The 20,634-nt window shown below is 51.0% G+C and overlaps 1 protein-coding gene across 1 annotated transcript in view; it reads left to right on the plus strand.

Moving 5' to 3' along the window:
• The window catches only part of LOC134035373 (partitioning defective 3 homolog), a 90,962-nt gene extending 88,591 nt beyond the window's left edge, over positions 1–2,371 (plus strand). Inside the window, exon 8 of the mRNA XM_062480368.1 lies at positions 108–2,371. Coding sequence (XP_062336352.1) covers positions 108–546 — 439 coding nt within the window. The 3' untranslated portion in view covers positions 547–2,371. The remainder of the gene's footprint in view (positions 1–107) is intronic.
• The last annotated feature ends 18,263 nt before the right edge of the window (positions 2,372–20,634 follow it).

The raw sequence follows: 20,634 nt of genomic DNA on the forward strand, positions 1-20,634 counted from the left end.
CTGTACCCTGCAGGTGAGGGCTGAACAGAGGCCTGTACCCTGCAGGTGAGGGCTGAACAGAGGCCTGTTACCTGCGTGACGTAGCTCTGCTCCTCTCCTGCCCACAGGCAGCCTCGCAAGAATCCCAGCGTGGCGTCTCAGGACGCGTGGGAGCACGTCCCCCCGCCCAGCGAGGGCTTCCAGTCGGCCAAAGAGAACCCCCGCTACTCCAGCTACCAGGGCTCTCGCGGCCCCGCCCCCAGGAACGGGTACCTGGGCGCGGGCGGCGGCTTCAACGCCCGCGTGATGCTGGAGACCCAGGAGCTGCTGAGGCAGGAGCAGAGACGCAGGGAGCAGGAAAGCCAGGCCAGGCTGCCGCCCACACAGGAGAGCCCCCCCAGCAGCTCCTTCCAGACCCATAGGGACGCTACTCCAGCCCCAGGCTCTGCCCCGGGCCTGGTCCCACCAAAGGGCCCCTACAGGCAGGACGTGCCCCCCTCCCCGAAGCAGCTGGCTCGGCTCAGCAGGATGCAGACGCCAGAGAAGGGACGGCCTTTCTACTCCTGAGGGTGTGGGAGGATGAGAGGAGGAACGTTTGATCGATCCACAGCAATAATGGAATAATCTGAATCTTCTGTGGTCTACGGGATGAATTTATTGGATGCAAGTATTTTGATGTCTGAAATGTGGAGGGGGGGGTAGACTGCATATGTGTTGTGTCTAGACATCATCCAAACGAGTGCCTTGTGGTCTAATGACTGTTGAGTCTGGTGTTGTCTAATCTCTGTACCCAGAAGTTCATTTTTATATGAATTCAAAAGTCTTAATTCGGAGAGTAGGCGTAGCTCCTCATTAAGGTGTGTGTGTGTGTGTGTGTGTGTGTGTGTGTGTGTGTGTGTGTCAGATGCTGACAGGCTGTGAGGTTAGGCTGTGTGGTTGACCTCAGGACCCAGAGCAGGGTTTGGACACAACTCCAGAGCTTACAAGAAAATCCCTCTTGGTGTCAGATGCCCTGCTTAGAAATAGACCCTCTCTCTTCATCTCTCATTCCCTTTTTTCTTCACTCTTGCTTTCATTTTCTCTCTCTTTTCTTTTATCATCTCCCTCCCAGCTTTCCCTCTAATTTTCTCCTCCCAGTTTTAAACTGGCTCTTATGAACACAAGCACACTCCCTTACTGTTACACAGTATATCTCTCCATTCTCTCCTTCTGTTGTGGTTTAGATATCCTTTCACTGGGAACCCCCCTCTCCCTCTCTGGGGACCCCATAGGGTCTAAACGAGGTCAGGTTTGGGTTATTAATTAATGCACCTCATGAAAAATGGATCTGTGTGGCGTCCCAAAGGATTAGAGGGAGGGAGGGGGGGAGGGAGGGGGTGAAGACAGGCTGTGAGGTAGAACTGCCTTCTCTGGGCCAAGCCTGTGAGATTGTAACCCAAGCCAGGCGTAGCTGACCAGACCTACTCCTTTCCACTGAATATTTTATCGTGGATCCTGGGAAGCCACAAATGCCACACAGACACTCCCTCCCCCCTCCCACATAGCCACAGGAACGTGACCAGTTTGACGACCTGCAGTCTCAATGGGGTCATTTGATCAAAACAAGCACTTGTCACTCGTGTTTTAAAAGTCTTTATATTTTACCTCCTTTCTATAGGTTTGAGAGAATGTGTGTGTGTGTGTGTGTGTGCATGTTATTGACACTGTGTGTGTTGTAGTATGTTAACAGTGCCTGTAATAGGACCCTCCCATGGCGGTGGATAAGTATTGGCGGCAGTGTAACAGATTAGGTGATGACACGGCACTTTGAGAGGAGAAGTCTGGGAAGAATGACCTGCAAATTGTCTTTTCCCCTGAACTACTCTCTCTTTCTCTCTCCCTCCCCTTCTCTCCCCTTTCCCATTTCTATCTCTCTTTTTTATCTTTCCCCCCCTCACCTCCCTTTTGGGGTAGAGAGGTCTAAGCACGCAGAGACACAACAGCTGTTGTCGGTGCTTGATATTTCCACATTCCATGTGTCTCTGGTACGACAGGGAAGAGGTGCAAGTGCCAGCTAAATCAGAGAGTGGGATTCTGTATGCAAAATTGAAACGATAGTAATAATTCCCCTCTTGCATTATTTGTGTTTTGTAATAACAGTCCTTTTTAAGCATGGCTTGTTTCCGAGACACATGGAACAGCCCCACGGGGCAGCAGTGTGAATCATGAGACAAACGACCGTGTTGTGTTTTTATAAGACTCTTCATGATCTGTATTTTGGTACGGGGTTGCCACGGTGACTAAGGTAAGCACAGTGCAATTGGTTTCTTTTACATGGTGTAATAAAACTATATTTAGCCTCTGTCTCTGTATGTACATATCAGATTTTACAATAAAGAAATGTTTATAGCTGCCTTTGTTGTGACTCTTTGTGTGCCAGCTTGTTCTGACGCAGGGTTAATCAGGTGTGGAGGAAGAGGGCCCACCAATACCTGCCATGAGCTCCTCTGTTTACATTTAGTCATTTAGCAGATGCTCTTATCCAGAGCGACTTACAGTAAGTACAGGGACATTCCCCCGAGGCAAGTAGGGTGAAGTGCCTTGCACAGCAGGGAATCGAACCGGTAACCTTCAGATTACTAGCCCGACTCCCTAACCGCTCAGCCACCTGACTCCTGTTTAGTGGAAGCAAGCTGGTTCGATCTCTGTAATCGAGTATTCACCCAGACCATGGTATAATAGGAGATCATCTACATTAACTGGAGATTACTTTTGACTTCTGTTTTGAAGACGTCCTTCAGGGCCTGCACGAGGCAGCAAGCAATGAGAATCTGACAGGACTGAGAACTTTCATGTTTTCAGTGGTGGTGGATTTATATGCGTGTTGTGTTTTTGGTCAGTTGATGAACTAGTCTGGATTTGACAAAGACGGTTGGATATTTTAGTTACTTAAACTTGCATGTTTTTCTTTCCAGTTTCATATGAGATTTCCAAACACATGTACATGGGGGAACTATCAGGGCCCTCTATGCCCTCAGAGAGGGCCTAATATATTCAAAAAATATATATTTAAAAAGTCATCTGTTATTTGATCAATTCATAATTTGACAATCTAAAGACAATGTTTCTGAAATAAACCCTTCAATCCTGCCTATTCAGATTGTGTTGGAACGTGAAGTTAAATGAAAAATCCCCTCTTGTCACCCTTTCAGAATTTTGCTGCCTCCGTTGTTGGGAGGAAAAAGCTATGCAGCTCTGTGATTGGTGGTCCAGCTATGAATTTACAGAGGGCCGATTTATTGGTAATTCAATGAAAGACTAATTTCCATTGACAGTAAAATTTACCAATCATGTCTTCCCTCTAAATGGGTGGGCTTCGTTATCGCTAACTTTATGACAAGTTCCGCCCGCTGTGGGGAACGCGATCACAAGCTAATAAACTAGCTAACGCTAGCTTGTTCGTTCGTTGACCCTGCCATCAACCAATTCATCCAAAAGGACAGGAGAATGGACTTCATTTTCAAGTAAAGATCATCAAAGGTAGGCTACGTTATTTAAAAACTTTTCGGCCGCTGTGCCCACTGATTTCATTCTGGCCACCGCTCCCACTGTTTTGTTGCCCTAGCCTATATGTTATAGTGTTGTGCAGAATGACCGGTCAATCTGTAGGCTAAATGTGCCAACGCAACATTATGCACAACTACCGTAAATAGTGTCGCAAGGGTTGGCTCAAATAGTGCGTGATCACCAACACAATTTCATGTAGTAGGCCTAATGCTGAGTGCTGTATTGTGTTTTTTTCCGAGGAGTAATTGGGGTCAGAGGGCCAAGGTTTAAGAGTTGCGGAATGCATGTACTGCATTCCTACACCAAGTCACCTCATATTTGTCTGGCTATGAGGGTTTGTTAAACAAAATAAAACTTGCATTCTGGAGAGAATACATCTGCTGTGCAGCTTAAATGTGGCCAACACATTGGAGCAGAGGAACAGGAAACAAGGAAGTGAAGACCTACATCCTTCCTGTCTCTTTCATGTTCTCCCTGATAGAAGAGTCTGAAGTCGACTGGGAGCGATCTTGGAGTGGGCATGCTGCCTCTTGTTTTAATAGGACACTTACTGACTCAGTCACATAGACAACACTCGTACGTATGCCGTTCAACCCAAAGAGGAAGGTCGGTTTTACTGAGGGCTGGCGAGGGTTCGTAGGAAAGTCATCATTCAAACATCATTCTTAGCTAGGAATTCAGATCTGCTTTAAAAGGATCCATCTGTTGAGCGGGCAGGAGGAGATGGCTACGGTCTGTGTTCATGAGGCGGCAGGCCAGGGCAGGGAGAGAGACGTACCCTGTCTCTCACTGCAGGGTCAGGGCGGACGAGCAGGTGAGAGAGAGGGAGGAGCGAAGGGAGGATATGTTTCAGACAGTTGGAGTGGTTCTGTGAAGACTCACCCCTTAGGAACACTTTTGTCTTTTATGAGGGGAGATTCCCAAGACTATCCTCCAAATGAACTTTACTCTACATCACACTAACAGCCTGTGTGTCTTTGTTATACCATCACAGAGAACCACTTGACAAAGACAGCTCAACATGGCTGCTTCAGTGCATTAAAATGAGATAAAGAAATTATATTGCACTTCGTAACAGAACAAGTGACACCAGATAGTGGGGTGACTTTAGGTTAGTGACCCAACGCATAGCTCAGGATTAGTTTCATTCCTGACAGTCATTGTTGTACAATACAATAGCCTAAAACTGACATCATTGCCATGAATCAAATCATGCTTTTACTTTGCCATAAAACACCATCATCCAGCTACAATATGGTGCTGTATTTCACTGTCTGAGCGAGACGCATGGAGGATCAGTTTGCGCTGTAACACGTGAGGCCTGGGGGACCATAAAGACCAACACCAGCATCACCGCAAAGAGGAAGGAAAACACAATTCACCCACATTTTTAGAAAAGGAAAATTTCTTCCATCGACACTACATTTCTGATTTTGCGACACCAAACAACCCGCGAGCGAAGCTTGACCTTGCAGTAACTGCGTCGACGGAGTCGCTTGAAAGATAGAGAACAGGCTGCTGTGAGCCGGCATCACTCATCATAGACCTGGGCTGCTGAGTCCATAATCCCCTCCAGGCATGGCTCATAATAACGCTCTATAAAAACGCGGCTCTGCGTGATGAGCAGCACACTGTCGCCTTAGAGGTCGGCACGGTGACCGCTCTCCTCCCGACCCGCGGGCGCTTTTCCTCGGGACCCAGGCGCTCTCGGAACAAGCGTCTGGATATGAGAAGCAGATGTGGTCCGTGTGAGCTCACTGGCAGATAAAACACTTAATGGCTCGTTGTGCCTGCCAAGGTCTGATCCCTGGTCACCTGTTTCGGGTTGAGGAACCTGTTCCTCTCCAGTTCCCTCCTGTGTTCCTCACCCCGTGGCTCCCCTGGGTATCCTTGAGAGGAAGTGGTTTCTGTCACAGGGAAAAATGCGCTCGTAAATCTTGCGGAAGCGAGAGGAGTCCGTGAACACTGAGACACACACGCAAGCGCACAATCCCTCGCACGCATGCACACATATACTGTACACACCCACCTGCAAGCTCCTTGCCCGATGCTTCAGGCAACATCTGGTGTGTGTCAGTATGTGACTGCCTGTCTGTGTGTTTGTGACAGACGGACAAACTCACTGACTTGCCGCCTTATTTCAGAACGTCAAACCTATCTCAGAGATCAGGACTTAAAAGCACTTCCTCCTGGTAAATGCTCCATGAAATGAGAGATCCTCTGCGGGCCTGACCCAGGTCCCCAGTGGTCTCCTCCCCATGCCAGGGGGGCCGGACTGGGCCCCGAGCTCACCACAGGGGTCTGGCCTGGGAAGGCCTCCTTCCTGCACCAGCCTGGCCCTGGGGCAGTTCCCATCCTGCCACCCAGAGAGGGTCACACTGGGGAGAGAGGAGGGAGAGAGAAGGGAGGAAAGGAGAGGGGGGGAGAGAGAAGGGAGGAGTGGGAGGAAAGGAGAGGGGGGGAGAGAGAAGGGAGGAGTGGGAGGAAAGGAGAGGGGGGGAGAGAGAAGGGAGGAGTGGGAGGAAAGGAGAGGGGGGGAGAGAGAAGGGAGGAGTGGGAGGAAAGGAGAGGGGGGAAGAGAGAAGGGAGGAGTGGGAGGAAAGGAGAGGGGGGGAGAGAGAAGGGAGGAGTGGGAGGAAAGGAGAGGGGGGGAGAGAGAAGGGAGGAGTGGGAGGAAAGGAGAGGGGGGGAGAGAGAAGGGAGGAGAGGGGGCAGAGGGGGGAAGGAGAGGGAGGGAGGAGAGAGAGAGAGGAAGACTTCCCCGAGGGTAAGATGGTGGGCTTCCTCCATGATGAGGAGACTCAACACCAGAAGACGCCCACACAGGATGTATGAGTGGGCACACACTCTGGGTGTGTCGGGTTGCTGGACACACATACACACACACACACTCCTGCAGACATTTTCACCTGCCTTTCTTTGAGGTCTTGTGAAATAATGTTTGAATCAGAGAATAGAGTAGAGGATTATTCAGGGGTTTCTGAACTTTGGTTAGCAGTTAATAGACTGCTAACCAAACTGTCTGTTTGTGGGTGCAGGCTTTTAAAGAATATGTAACATCAATGGCCTTTTCCCCATCTCCATGGAAACAGAGGGCAGTGGGCAACTGTTGTATAATACCCTGGTGGCCTTGGAGAGCGAAATAGGACCTGTCATATTCAAAGTCCCCTCCAGAACTACAAACATCATCTCAGGACCCCTCACTTTCCCAGTAACCCTGTCAAAGAGGTTGCCTGATTGAAAACAGAAGGTGTTCGAAGAAGGTCTTATTGGTGACATATGTTGAGGAAACTTGGTTCCAGGGGGGAACTGTCCGGGCCCTCTATGCCCTCAGAGAGGGCCTAATATATTCTAAAAATATATATTTTAAAAGTAATCTGTTCTAATTTTATTTTATCAATTCATAATTTGACAGTCTAAAGACAATGTTTCTTAAATAAACCCTTCAATCCTGCCTTCAACCAATTCATCCAAAAGGACAGGACAATGGACTTCGTTTTCAAGTAAAGATCATCAAAGGTAGGCTACGTTATTTAAAAACTTTTCAGTTGCCGTGCCAACTGATTTTGTTCCGGCCGCCGCTGCCACTGTTTTGTAGCCCTAGCCCAGCCTATATGTTATAGTGTTGTGCAGAATGACCGGTCAATCTGTAGGCTAAATGTACCAATGCAACGTCATTATGCACAATTACCGTAAATAGTGCCGCAAGGGCTGGCTCAAAGTGCGTAATGACCAACACAATTTCATGTGGTAGGCCTAATGCTGTGTGCGCGCTGTATTGTGTTTTTTTTACTATGAGTAATTGGGGTCAGAGGGCCAAGGTTTAAGAGTCACGGTTCGCTACTGAACCAAGTTGGTTCTAATCAATGATTGAAACTTACTTTTTCATCTGTTCATCCAGCTCTTCCAAAGGCCGTCAGACATGAACATCATTTATGTTCCGACAGCCTGGTACAGGTAGTGATGTAAAGCTGTGTACTGAACACTGCAGGGGCAGCCAGAGTTTCTGACTGTGGCGTTCTACTCTTCGGGCTAGTTGGAGGAAATATACAGTTTCCTCTTGTTTTCATGTTTGGACAAAGAATCGTACAGATTTGAAGGGCTTTGAAATGGTAATGCTTTGTTTGAAGTAACGTGGTAAACAAAAGTAAAACAACAAATGCAAATATGTGCCGTTGGTTTTGATCTCGTAATAATCTGTATCCCAGATTCCGGACGTTTGCCTTTGTGTGTGTGTGTGTGTGTTTTTGTTCGGTATTTATGCCTTTGTGCAAGATCAAATAAATGAAATGACTCCACTGAAAAACTGTGTTGCTTGATACTATCTATAAGACCTTATTTTCCCTGTCTCATATTTCCTTGTTGATAATATTCCTTTAACCTGGAGGAATACACAGACCTAAGATTGTGTCTGTTTCACATTTCAAACACTTCATAGTGTGAAAAAAAACTGGTTTACATACAGTCCTCATACTGTGTTCTCTATGCAGATTCACATCATTTCCAGATTTACCCCCGAACTGATTAGATGTTTAGCTCCGATTCCATCACTCTCCACGGAGACGGTGTACGATGGTGTCACATGTCTTGACAGGTGATTGGTTCACGTTGACACACGTATCTGATAGTTTTGTGCCTGTCCTGCTTTACTGCCTGGGGAAATATAGGCAGCGATTTCAGACCATCTCAGTATTCATGTATTTCAGTCCTTCGACAGCGGGGTCGTTCCTAAGGATGCAGGCAGCAGAAAGGCTTCAGCAAAGCGTCTCAGCTGAAAATCTACATGGGAATAAATCCTATAATCTATGACAGTTTGCACACCAGACTGGCTGAGAGCAATTACTCTGACAAAGAAAGCATGTCGTTCTACACCCCCCCCAAAAGAAAATTCCTTGCTTGGTACTTTCTCAGCCTTGCACCAAATTAATCCTCTGTACTTGCCTAAAGATCTCACCCTTTCCTGACTTCCTGAACGCTTTCTTTCTGGTTTTCTCCCTTATTCTCCTCTCTTCCTCGTTATCTCTGTCTTCCTCTCTTCCCACCCCCTCCCTCTCTGTGGGGAAGCAATTGCCTTTCCATGGCCTGATGTCAAATCCAAAACAGTGTCTCTCTCTGTCTATTTCTCTGGATCCCGTCTGACCACGTCTAGCCTGACCAGTCTGCAGCCTCGTGGCTTGTTTGTTCTGCCAGATGGGTCTAACCACCATCCCATTCAAAATGATTTCCCTCCGGCAAGAAAAGTGCTGGGCCAATCACAACCTATCCTGCAAGCACTGCCTCACAGCATATCTGATACGAGGCGGCTTTAATACAACGGCTTTACAGAGGAGCGCCGTCGAGGCTTTTTTGTAAACAACCAAGATGGCGTTTTGCTATTATGATTGGATGTATCTATCCAATTATATCCAGAGGGATTTCGGTCTGCGCTCGTTGATAGCGCCCGTTGGACACTGAAAATGAACTGAGAGGACCCAGACTAATACACACAGGCTAGACCCCAGCTGTAGCGGGAGACCCTTTAACTGGAAGAGACAGACACAACGGCAGCACCAGGGGTTCGTTACCAAGCCTGTGAGATCCATCCAGGTGGAGATGAAGGGTCAGGAGGAGGGGGGGTGGTCTGGGCAGAGGGGGGGGGGGGGGTGAGAGGGGGCGGTCTGGGCAGAGGGGGTGGTGAGAGGGGGTGGTCTGGGCAGAGGGGGGGGGGGGTGAGAGGGGGGGGGTCTGAGCAGAGGGGGGGGTGAGAGGGGGGGGTCTGGGCAGAGGGGGGGGGGGTGAGAGGGGGGGGTCTGGGCAGAGGGGGGGGTGAGAGGGGGTGGTCTGGGCAGAGGGGGGGGGGGGTGAGAGGGGGTGGTCTGGGCAGAGGGGGGGGGGGGTGAGAGGGGGTGGTCTGGGCAGAGGGGGGGGGGTGAGAGGGGGCGGTCTGGGCAGAGGGGGGGGTGAGAGGGGGCGGTCTGGGCAGAGGGGGGGGGGGGGGTGAGAGGGGGCGGTCTGGGCAGAGGGGGGGGGGGGGTGAGAGGGGGCGGTCTGGGCAGAGGGGGGGGGGGGTGAGAGGGGGTGGTCTGGGCAGAGGGGGGGGGGGGTGAGAGGGGGTGGTCTGGGCAGAGGGGGGGGGGGTGAGAGGGGGCGGTCTGGGCAGAGGGGGGGGTGAGAGGGGGCGGTCTGGGCAGAGGGGGGGGGGGGTGAGAGGGGGCGGTCTGGGCAGAGGGGGGGGGGTGAGAGGGGGTGGTCTGGGCAGAGGGGGGGGGGGTGAGAGGGGGTGGTCTGGGCAGAGGGGGGGGGGGGTGAGAGGGGGGGGTCTGGGCAGAGGGGGGGGGGTGAGAGGGGGGGGTCTGGGCAGAGGGGGGGGGGGTGAGAGGGGGTGGTCTGGGCAGAGGGGGGGGGGGTGAGAGGGGGCGGTCTGGGCAGAGGGGGGGGTGAGAGGGGGTGGTCTGGGCAGAGGGGGGGGGGGTGAGAGGGGGGGGTCTGAGCAGAGGGGGGGGGGGTGAGAGGGGGGGGTCTGAGCAGAGGGGGGGGGGTGAGAGGGGGGCGGTCTTGGCTGAGAGGGGGGTGAGAGGGGGGGGTCTGGGCAGAGGGGGGGGGGGGGTGAGAGGGGGTGGTCTGGGCAGAGGGGGGGGGGTGAGAGGGGGGGGTCTGGGCAGAGGGGGGGGGGGTGAGAGGGGGGGGTCTGAGCAGAGGGGGGGGGGTGAGAGGGGGGCGGTCTTGGCTGAGAGGGGGGTGAGAGGGGGGGGTCTGGGCAGAGGGGGGGTGAGAGGGGGGCGGCAAGAACCAGGTCAGAGACTGGGAGGAGGGGGGAGGGGGGAGGGGGAAGAGGAGGGAGGAGCCAGAGTAATTATTTAACGATGGAGGCTGGGGTTTGGGGGGATGGGGGGGGCTGTTGTGTTCTGATGGGAGCAGAGCAGGACCCCACCACCTGTGGGGGTGTAGCTTGGGAGTGGGGGTGGGGGGATCAGGGGGGAGCTCTCTCTGAGAAGGCACCATCTGTTCTGGTCAGGGGGGTGGAGGAGAGCCTTTAAGCCCGTCCAAAAATGTTAATGTGCTGTCGCTGATGCATACCAAACACAGGTTCATCTGTGGGGGGTCGGATGAGTCTCTGTAACATACACGATTCATGCGTTCGTAGTGTGTTGTTGACATAGTGGTTCACTTACAGTTCTCTGCTGATTCGTCACCTCACAGTCGGAGCTTGATATCCCCCTCCTGAGGAAGAGATATTCCATTATTGTAAGACCCTCCTTATTGATTTAAGCGTTAACTGCCTTGAACACAGACCCCTGGCCGGCATGTCCAGACCTTACTGTTAAATAGGTCTGATCTCATTTCCATTTCTTTATAACTATGATCATAATGTTGATTGTGAATGCAGTGATGCAAAGATGATTAATGATATAGTTCTGTAGAGGTGCCTTTCTACTAAACAATTATCTGATATTGGCGTGTGTGTGTTTCCAGGCCAGGTACCTCTGGTAGTGTTTTAACACCGTGGCAGTGTGTGTATTCTACAGTGGCATTGTGTAGTCGGTCGTCTCCAGGGATACGTGCCTGTTGTCCCCGGCAGCAGAGCGCAGCCGCCCGCCAGCCCAGACTGGGGGGTCGTTGTGTAAACATGAAGGAATGAAGATTAATCTGAGGCTGAAGATGGTGTTGCCACTTTAATAATTACTATTGATTACTGTCACATTACGTTTGCTGGACCAGATGCTGTGGGGCAGCTGGTCTCCCAAGGTTGGTCAACTACAGAGTCTCTGTCGGTCTTTATGATCCACAAACATGGTCTGCCTGTCTGCCTGAAACCTGCCTGTTGTGTGTCTGTGTGCGTGTGTGTCTGTGTGTGTGGTCTTAACACCGCACCCCTTCCTGAAAGCGAACCCGAACATAAAACGCCCTCGGAAGAGAATCGCAGCCCTCACCAAACTAATAAGGTCACGGCAGGCAGACCACCGACAGAAATAAAGACCTGAATCCTAGCGGGCCCTGTGTGCTCCAGGGCCCACGGCGTGGAGAGAGCAGCACTTGGTGAAATGAGAAACGAACGACGCCGGGAGTCCTCCGGGATGAGAACAGGGAGGCTGAGTGACCCCCGGTGACCCCAGCACCGCCTCCCTCCGCCCGGAGCGCTCGGGGCCGCGGCCCGGCCGGGAGAACAGGGCCCGGTGGGGACGGCTTGACTGACAGGTGTCGGCATGGCAATCTGAGAACATACACGGAAACAACAACTTTATTTAGTCCTGTGAAATACGAGCACAGCGAGACGTACTAGAAATCCATTCGTCCACGTTGAGGGAAAATAACACCTGGGAGACGATATCGATTCACTGTACGTCAGTTCCACAGATTCAGAGATTCAGACCAAACGATGAAGGACAAGTCGTTACGGGAATTCTTGGCAAAGAATATAATGTGTTTTCTGCCATGTCTTTCTATAATTACGCAATCAAGCTGTCGACTTCGACAGGACTGTTGTCCTGGCCACATACAATACACTATTCATTCCAATTCACCTTTCGCATAATTACGTAGCAAAAGATAACAGATCAATAAACAATTACTCTTGAATGAGTTTTAAAAGAGTGCTCAATCCATCCATTTGTGTACGGCGGGCCAATGAGAGACAGAGACATGAAGATGACAACAGCAAACTCCCATTCCTCCTGTTTAGTAGCGCTATGAAACGGTGTGGGGGGGGGGGGGTCAAAAGCGGCACACACACCAATCACCAGCCGCCTTGTCACAGTCCTTCCAGTCCTTTGTTGAAAATGTGACATGTGAGTCCACATGTTGTGGTCTAATTGAATGATAGAAATTGACTTGATTTGTTTTCATATTTGTTTGTGTGTGTGTGTGTCTCTGTAAGATAAAAGGGTGTCTGATCAGGTTGCAAGAAACCACAGAGAAGCGTTGCTTATTACCATCCCCTCTACAGCCGCTGTACAGCGAAGAGGGACGGAGCCACTAATGATAGGTTAGCTACCAGGAAGTGTGACTCAGCAGGCTGGTATACGTGTATCTGGAACCTGTCCGTGATTGGAGGTCAGAGCGTTCGTCTGAGTCGTTCAGACTGGTGACGTTCATGGGACTGAAATGCTGAATGATTGCTTTCAGAAGTGAAAAAGGGAGAGAGGGGGGGAGAGAGAGGGAGAGGGGGGGAGTGAAACAGGGAGAGGGGGGGGGGAGAGAGAGGGAGAGGGGGGGAGTGAAACAGGGAGAGGGGGGGGGGGAGAGAGGGAGAGGGGGGGAGTGAAACAGGGAGAGAGGGAGAGGGGGGAGAGAGAGGGAGAGGGCGGAGAGAGAGGGAGAGGGGGGACAGAGAGGGAGGGGGGGAGAGAGGGAGAGGGGGCGAGAAAGAGAGAAGGGTAATTGTGTGTCATTTCGCTCTGCTTATCTGTGATAATAATCTGTCACAGAGTGGAAGTGTGAAAATAGTGTTCCTCCCGTCAGAAGCATCCCTCAGACATGGTGAGCTGCTTCAACAACATATACCTTACACTTCTGTTTTGATGCTGGCAATTTAGTAGTAACTGAGTAAATTTAATTCTGAGATTGAGACAGAGAGACGTTTTTTTTATTTCGTCAGTGACGGTGGCAGAGTAATATCGCTCCCACTCAGAAGTGGAGCTGGGATAAGGAGAGGTAGTTAGTCAGCCTAATGGACATGTGCTGACACGCAGGTTCAGAGACGGTCGTATTAGTGACTGATACAGTTTTGATGAGACAGTTACATAAATTCAATTAGGGCATTTACACCCCTTCTCCTCGCTTCGTAAGTATAGTAACCACTATCATAACACTGTGATTACACTGTGATTACACTATTATTACACTGTTGTTACGCTGTTGTGTTATTACACTGTTGTTAAACCGTTTATACACGGTGTAACAATAGTTCAGTTCACCTCTGCATCATTTGTTATTAAACCGGGTGACGATTCATTAGGTGAGTGTCTGAAGGCTCAGGGCCTGTCGTGCTGCAATTACAGGGCTTATTGTGTGTGTGTGTGTGTGTGTGTGTGTGTGTGTGTGTGTGTGAGGGTGGGGGTTACTCAGACAGACGTCCAGCGCTAATGAAAGTGGAGAGGGCCAGAATGAGAGAGTCATCACCTTGTCACCAGGACCCAGCGCTCTGAACATGGAGGGAAGGTGACACGTGGGCCGGCCATCTTCTGGGAGGCCACAGTCCTGCTGGATTGTCAGGGGAGAGACAGAGAGGCGAGGTGGGAAGAGCGGACAGTGGGGTAGAAAAGCACCACTGTGGAATGTGAAGCAAGTCGGTAGTCAGGTGGCTGAGCGGTGAGGGAGTCGGGCTAATCTGAAGGTTGCCAGTTCGATTCCTGGCAGTGCAAAATGACGTTGTGTCCTTGGGCAAGGCACTTCATCCTACTTGCTTCGGGGAGAATGTCCCTGTACTTACTGTAAGTCGCTCTGGATAAGAGCGTCTGCTAAATGACTAAATGTAAATGTAAGTCCAGCGCTGTGGGATGCTCGTTACTGTGCTGTGGGAAGCTGAAGGCATGCGTGCGTCAGACTCAGAGCTCATGAGGCCAGTCGCTTACATTCTAGTCACGAGGAACACCTCAGTCCTGTCGACAGACAGACTATTGTCCTTTATGATAACTGCTGTTGTGTTGGTTTCTGGTGTGAGGGGGTTCTGTGTTGATCCCAGCTGATGTCCTGTCATCTTCACATGGCAAACCCCACCCCCCTCTGGGGACGCAGCCTATCAGAGATTTCCATGATAATGAAAACAGGAGACAGCGTTCGTATCAGACTCTCAATGTGGCACATCTAATCCTGAGAATCAACATGCCTGTGTTTATCGATTTCAATGTGCGCTCCATACCACCAGTGGCCAAATGTGATTCATCTCTGGGAGAACGCTGATCTCTTTTCACATTACTGAGGGGAACGAAGCGAATATGAAAACATGTTTAAAAAGATGAGTTGCTGTGAGCAAGTTTGAGACAACCGGAATTTGTGTAGTTACCGTCAAGTCAGCCGTTGGGTCTGAAGTTGTCTCATTTAACTGTGAATGAAGTCCAGTGAAAAACTTTTAGCAGATGAATGCACACACATGCCTAAGACCTGCTTTAAAAAAAGTTAAATTGAAAACACACAGCTTCACACGCAGACCCTGGCCTCAGGGTGAAGAGGGCTTAGAAGCGATGATGGCTGCTGCTCCAGTCTTGTCAGAATGATCTGGAAAAACATGTCTCATCATGACAATCACCACAAAGTGGACAACACACGCCAGAAACCAACACAACAGCAGTTATCATGAAGGACAATAGTCTGTCTGTTGACAGGACTGAGGTGTTCCTCGTGACTAGAATGTAAGCGACTGCCCTCATGAGCTCTGAGTCTGACGCACGCATGCCTTTCCAGCAGAGAAAGATGTCTGTCAAAGTAGAGTATCACACTCACACCGTTAATGTGCATCACTTTTATTCAGTTGTAAGATAACAAGAAGGGGTGATAATGTCCCTGTATGGAAGTATGTTCTGGATGCTGTTCTGCAGTTCCACACAAGACCGAAAAACATTCATCAACATGTTAACAGCGGCGACACACAACACAACTCTCACGGACGCACACAACATAGAGAATTTAGAGCTCTTGAAGTTTGAGTTTCGAAAAGCTCAAATCACCAGGTGGACACTGGCCTCACACCTGTTACAGGATGTAATCACAGGAGCCAGACATCCACCTGGAGCACAGTGTCACGGGGGCCCGGAGGGAGCTCAACCTCTCTGGTTAGACACGGACGGAGAGGTCGCCTCCGGCCAGACACCGTCACTCAAGCTTACACCCTCCATCATACGCTTACTCCATCAGCAGACTAGGACAACCAGACCTCCCCCACCTCCACCCAACACACACACACACACCACTATGTTCATCTCACCTCCGGATTGTCAGGGATTACCGGAGACTGATGGGTTGATGGGCTGGAGGCCTGCAGGGCGGAGGAGGCCAGAGGGGCTGAGAGCTGAGGGGAAAGTAATCTAAGTCTTTAGTGTCTCTGAGGCTTGGATGACCACATCCTGCTATGGGAGGGAGGGGGGGAGGGAGGGGGGGGGGAAGAGAGGGAGGGACAGGCCGAGGGGATGGGAGAGGGCAGGAGAGAAAGTGATAGCATTAGAAGAGGGAGAGAGAGAGAGACTGCAGTCGAGAAACTTTTGTGCCAGTGCAGCTGATATCCACTTTGTTCACAATGAGAGGAGGGAAGGAAAGGGGGGGGTGGGTGGAGTGAGGGCTTAAGGCCTAGACACCGCTCAGCTTCACACCACTAACATCTCTCCATCCCAGCACTGGAGAATAGATCTGTCTCAGCACAGCTAGACAGCCAAGCACAGAGCTGCAGAGAGAGAGAGGAGAGAGAGAAAGAGAGGAGGAGAGAGAGAAGTGAGGAGGAGAGAGAGAAAGAGAGGAGGAGAGAGAGAAGTGAGGAGGAGAGAGAGAAGTGAGGAGGAGAGAGAGAAAGAGAGGAGGAGAGAGAGAAGTGAGGAGGAGAGAGAGAAGTGAGGAGGAGAGAGAGAAAGAGAGGAGGAGAGAGAGAAGTGAGGAGGAGAGAGAGAAGTGAGGAGGAGAGAGAGAAAGAGAGGAGGAGAGAGAGAAGTGAGGAGGAGAGATTAGGCAGATGGATTTAGATGGTGCTGGGGGGTTTCCAAACGGTGGGAATTAAGGGAAAACAGTAAAGCAGCAAAGCTTATCAAGGCCTGAAAAGTGTCTGGTAAAGGGAAGATGCGAGGACGGGGGGTGAGGCCTGTTTCAGCTCCAGCCCCCGCTGTGAGGCAGGGTGTGGGACGGGGGGTTGAGATGAGGCTGTGCTGCCTCTAACTGTCGAACTTTGATGTTGACTGGAGGAAGAGCTAGCAGCGGTGTACGCTTAGCCTCACCGGACGCCGCCGTGTGACCTCACCAAGAGCCGGAGTGCTAGCTGACCTTTGACCTTGAGGCTGGAGCCAAGCCAAGCGCGCGTCCAAAGTGGATCCAATCCAGCGGTTACGGTGATTGTTAACGATTTCTCAGCCCTTTTAAAGGGTTGTGGTGTGTTGTTATGGAAAGAACTCCAAACTCCCAGGTGTTCGGTGTCTGTTGAGACAGCCTGCTCCGGGAGAGAGAGCTATGAATTCTCCTCTTGTCCGTGTTAAGACAGCTTTGGGCTGGGGGGAGAGATCTGTGTATTCTGCATTTTGTCTGTGTCTGGAACATTGCCTCATAGATAAGAGAGAGAGGAGGATATATCATAATCATATAAAATCACATTCCACCCTACCACTCCTAGGTCAAGATGGGATTTAGAGTTTGAGGAGTGATTGTGGATCACACCCTTACACACACACGCACACAAGATACTTGAGGTTTAATTGGATTTGGTGTACTTTATAGGTTGTCAGTTTCACAGTACACCTCTTCTACATTTTTTGTGGGCAAAAACATGAACTATTTACCTCATTAGTGTCTTGCGTAGCTAACATAGACCTTCATAAAACAACTGTTATTGTGCGCAAACAAGCATTTCTTTCAGTAGTATTTACTGGTATCTTTGTTCTCTACCAAGTCAAGGAAATGCAGAGTTCCTGAGGCAGCAAGCCGAATAATTTAGGTTTACGAGATGAAAACCAGGTGGCAGGGAATTAATTATGATGCTAAAGGTGCAGATAGCTGCAGTCTCAATACCTCTGAGAGAGAGAGAGGTGGAGAGAGACAGAGGAAGAGAGGGAGAGAGAAAAGAACGTTTGAGGTAGAGAGACCTGTGTGTTAAGTTATCTCTAGCCTGCAGCACAATGTAAATGTTAAACACCACTAAACACTTCAGAGGGAAAGGGAGAGGAAAAAATAGAGGGAGAGAGAAAAAAAGACACAGAGAGAAAAAGGCGTTCACTAGAACGTCTGGTATTAACCCCACCGCCCCCCCCCCACCATCCCCTCCCTCTCCCTCCTTCTCCTCCTCCCAGATCATCCCTCTCTTCTCCTCCTCCCAGATCATCCCTCTCTTCTCCTCCTCCCAGATCATCCCTCTCTTCTCCCCCTCCCTGAGTTCCACCTCCACCAGATGTTGACAGGGAACTGCTTCTTGCGTTGATCCTCCCTGTTCCCCCGTGCGTCAGGTGACTTGTCCCTGGTCCGCCCCCTGCTGACTGGAGTGTCATCACCACCACAGCGAGGAGGCGGGGAAGGGACAGAGGCTGTCAGGGTTGCCAGACAGCTCGTCAACAGCTGATCACGCCACAGGTTGCAGAGTGATTGGTCGGTGCGCTGAACTGACCAGACAAATCACTGTCAGAGGTAGAAGCCCCATTGTAGATGACAATCGCTCATCAGACACCTCGGCCAGCCCCCGTGTGGGAATTCTGATTGCAAGAAATGTACGTGGTGCATCATAAGTAATTCAGTCCGGGCTGTTTTGTCAAAACATTCACCTCAGTGAATTGTAAGACATCAAGTCAGGAAGTATTTTGAGTGAAGTGAGATGTTTCAGGTCAAACACAAGCAAGGGGAAAAGAATGACATCATATCCTCATTCTCAGAAGGAGCCCCTGCTAACTCTTCAGATGAAGGGTATTGATCCCTGTGGAACTTCAAGTGATGCTCCCTCATAAGACCTCTGGCTTCTCCGGTAGGTCGAGTGTAAACCTGCCAAGACGAGCCTTTGAAACTGGGGCTTGGTATTTCAATCTGGGCCGGTCGCCTCGGAACCTTCAGAAGATCAAAGGACCACGGACAGAACAGGTGGTCACGTGTCACGTGTCACATGTGCGGTTGCCGTGCCGATGATCGACCATACTTTCCGGAAAACACTGTGGAAAATGAGGATAACAACAGCATGAAGCTTGACCCGGGTGGTGGAAGGGTGCATTTTTATGGGGGGTGGGGGGGACGTGAAAAGAAGGGAATGAGGGAGGAGGAGAAGAGAGATTAAGAAAAGAGGGATGGAGAGGAGACGTAGAGAGAATGCTTTGTCGCACCTGAGAAACCCACCTAGCAGGGGGTAGCAGCCGGATAGGGGGATGAGGGGAGGAGTGACTGAGGGAGGGCTACCAACCCTAATCCCCAACTTTCTCCTGAAAGAAGCACTTTTTTCACATTTTTTCAAATTCCAGACTCATCCTTCCTTGGGGAGGAAATATTATCAGATGATCCTTTCTTCCTGCCTTTCTGTCCTATTTGTTTTCTCGCCCCCCCCCCCCCCCCCCCCCCCCCCGATGCATCTGCCAGGTGTGATAAGGCAGACAAACGTCACCTTTACAGGGTTATTAAAAACATTTTTCCAGGCGGTTTGGAAATGATTATCACTTTGGGCCCGCGGTTACAGGTCAGCCGATAGCTCACCTCCATCGCTCGTATCTGGGCGGCTCTTTGAGGCTCAGGGCTGCCTGGGTGGTTGAAGATTGTCTGTGTTTCCTAAACTGCTTGAATAACGGGGAAAAGAAGGACAGGTGGGGAGGGAAGACAAGAAAGAGAAGGAAGAAATAAACCGAGCAGGAGTCCTGACATTCACAATGAGGTGGTGGATGATAAGGGATTGGGTGACAGCTCTTGCTGCCTCTGTCTGGCTGTCTGGGTTCCTGGCTGTCATCACACAGGCCACACTGTCAGGTAAAGGCCAGCCTTTATGAGATGAGGCGCTCATTCTGGCATCCAACTGTCCTTTAACTTTCCTTAAAGTTGTCCTGTAGCAACAGTCTTCTGTAGCAACAGTCTCCTGTAGACCCGTAACAATATACAGAGACGCTATGCTAAACCAACTGGCACCGAGATCTGATTGTTGAAAATAATCCACGGACAATCTTGATCGTGTTTGTACAACAGGCTTTTGCTATGAACTGCTGGAATCAATGGAAGAATGCTGTACTGTAATGCCTTGTCTATGACAAGGCAAATGCCCAGATTACACAAGACCAAATTCTGGTCTTTCTAGCAAACATGGTTGCTGCCGAATCATTAAAAGAACACTTCATTAGGGAGACATCTTATCTTAGACCTCGCATCAGACCTTCGATGATCAAACCTTTGATGCTGCCAGACATCTCTCCACCTAGCCTCCACCTAGCCTCCACCTAACCTCCACCTGGCCTCCACCTAGCCTCCACCTAGCCTCCACCTGGCCTCCACCTAGCCTCCACCTAGCCTCCACCTAGCCTCCACCTAACCTCCACCTAGCCTCCACCTAGCCTCCACCTAGCCTCCACCTGGCCTCCACCTAGCCTCCGCCTGGCCTCCACCTAGCCTCCACCTAGCCTCCACCTAGCCTCCACCTAGCCTCCACCTAACCTCCACCTGGCCTCCACCTAGCCTCCACCTGGCCTCCACCTAGCCTCCACCTAGCCTCCACCTGGCCTCCACCTAGCCTCCACCTAGCCTCCACCTAGCCTCCACCTAACCTCCACCTAGCCTCCACCTAGCCTCCCCCTGGCCTCCACCTAGCCTCCGCCTGGCCTCCACCTAGCCTCCACCTAGCCTCCACCTAGCCTCCACCTGGCCTCCACCTAGCCTCCACCTAGCCTCCACCTGGCCTCCACCTAGCCTCCGCCTGGCCTCCACCTAGCCTCCACCTGGCCTCCACCTAGCCTCCACCTGGCCTCCACCTAGCCTCCGCCTAGCCTCCACCTGGCCTCCACCTGGCCTCCACCTAGCCTCCACCTGGCCTCCACCTGGCCTCCACCTAGCCTCCACCTAGCCTCCACCTGGCCTCCACCTAGCCTCCACCTGGCCTCCACCTAGCCTCCACCTGGCCTCCACCTGGCCTCCGCCTAACCTCCACCTAGCCTCCACCTAGCCTCCACCTGGCCTCCACCTGGCCTCCACCTAGCCTCCACCTAGCCTCCACCTGGCCTCCACCTAGCCTCCACCTAGCCTCCACCTGGCCTCCGCCTGGTATTACCTTCAAAACAAAGCATCTGTGTGCATGACAGTTTGAACGCTCTTATTTGAAAGTGTTTTAAATGAACTGGGTAAGAAATTTAGAAAAAACTGTTTCAAAGAAAGGAAAGGGGAAGTGTTAAATGTGTGGGTGCTTGTGGTTATTGACAAGGAGCAAAAGCATTAATGCGTTCAATGGGAGCGGAGCAATTAAATGTATTTCTATTCAACTGAAATGAACCCCTTAGT

This window comes from Osmerus eperlanus, chromosome 15 (assembly GCF_963692335.1).
Source record: "Osmerus eperlanus chromosome 15, fOsmEpe2.1, whole genome shotgun sequence".
NCBI lineage: Eukaryota > Metazoa > Chordata > Actinopteri > Osmeriformes > Osmeridae > Osmerus > Osmerus eperlanus.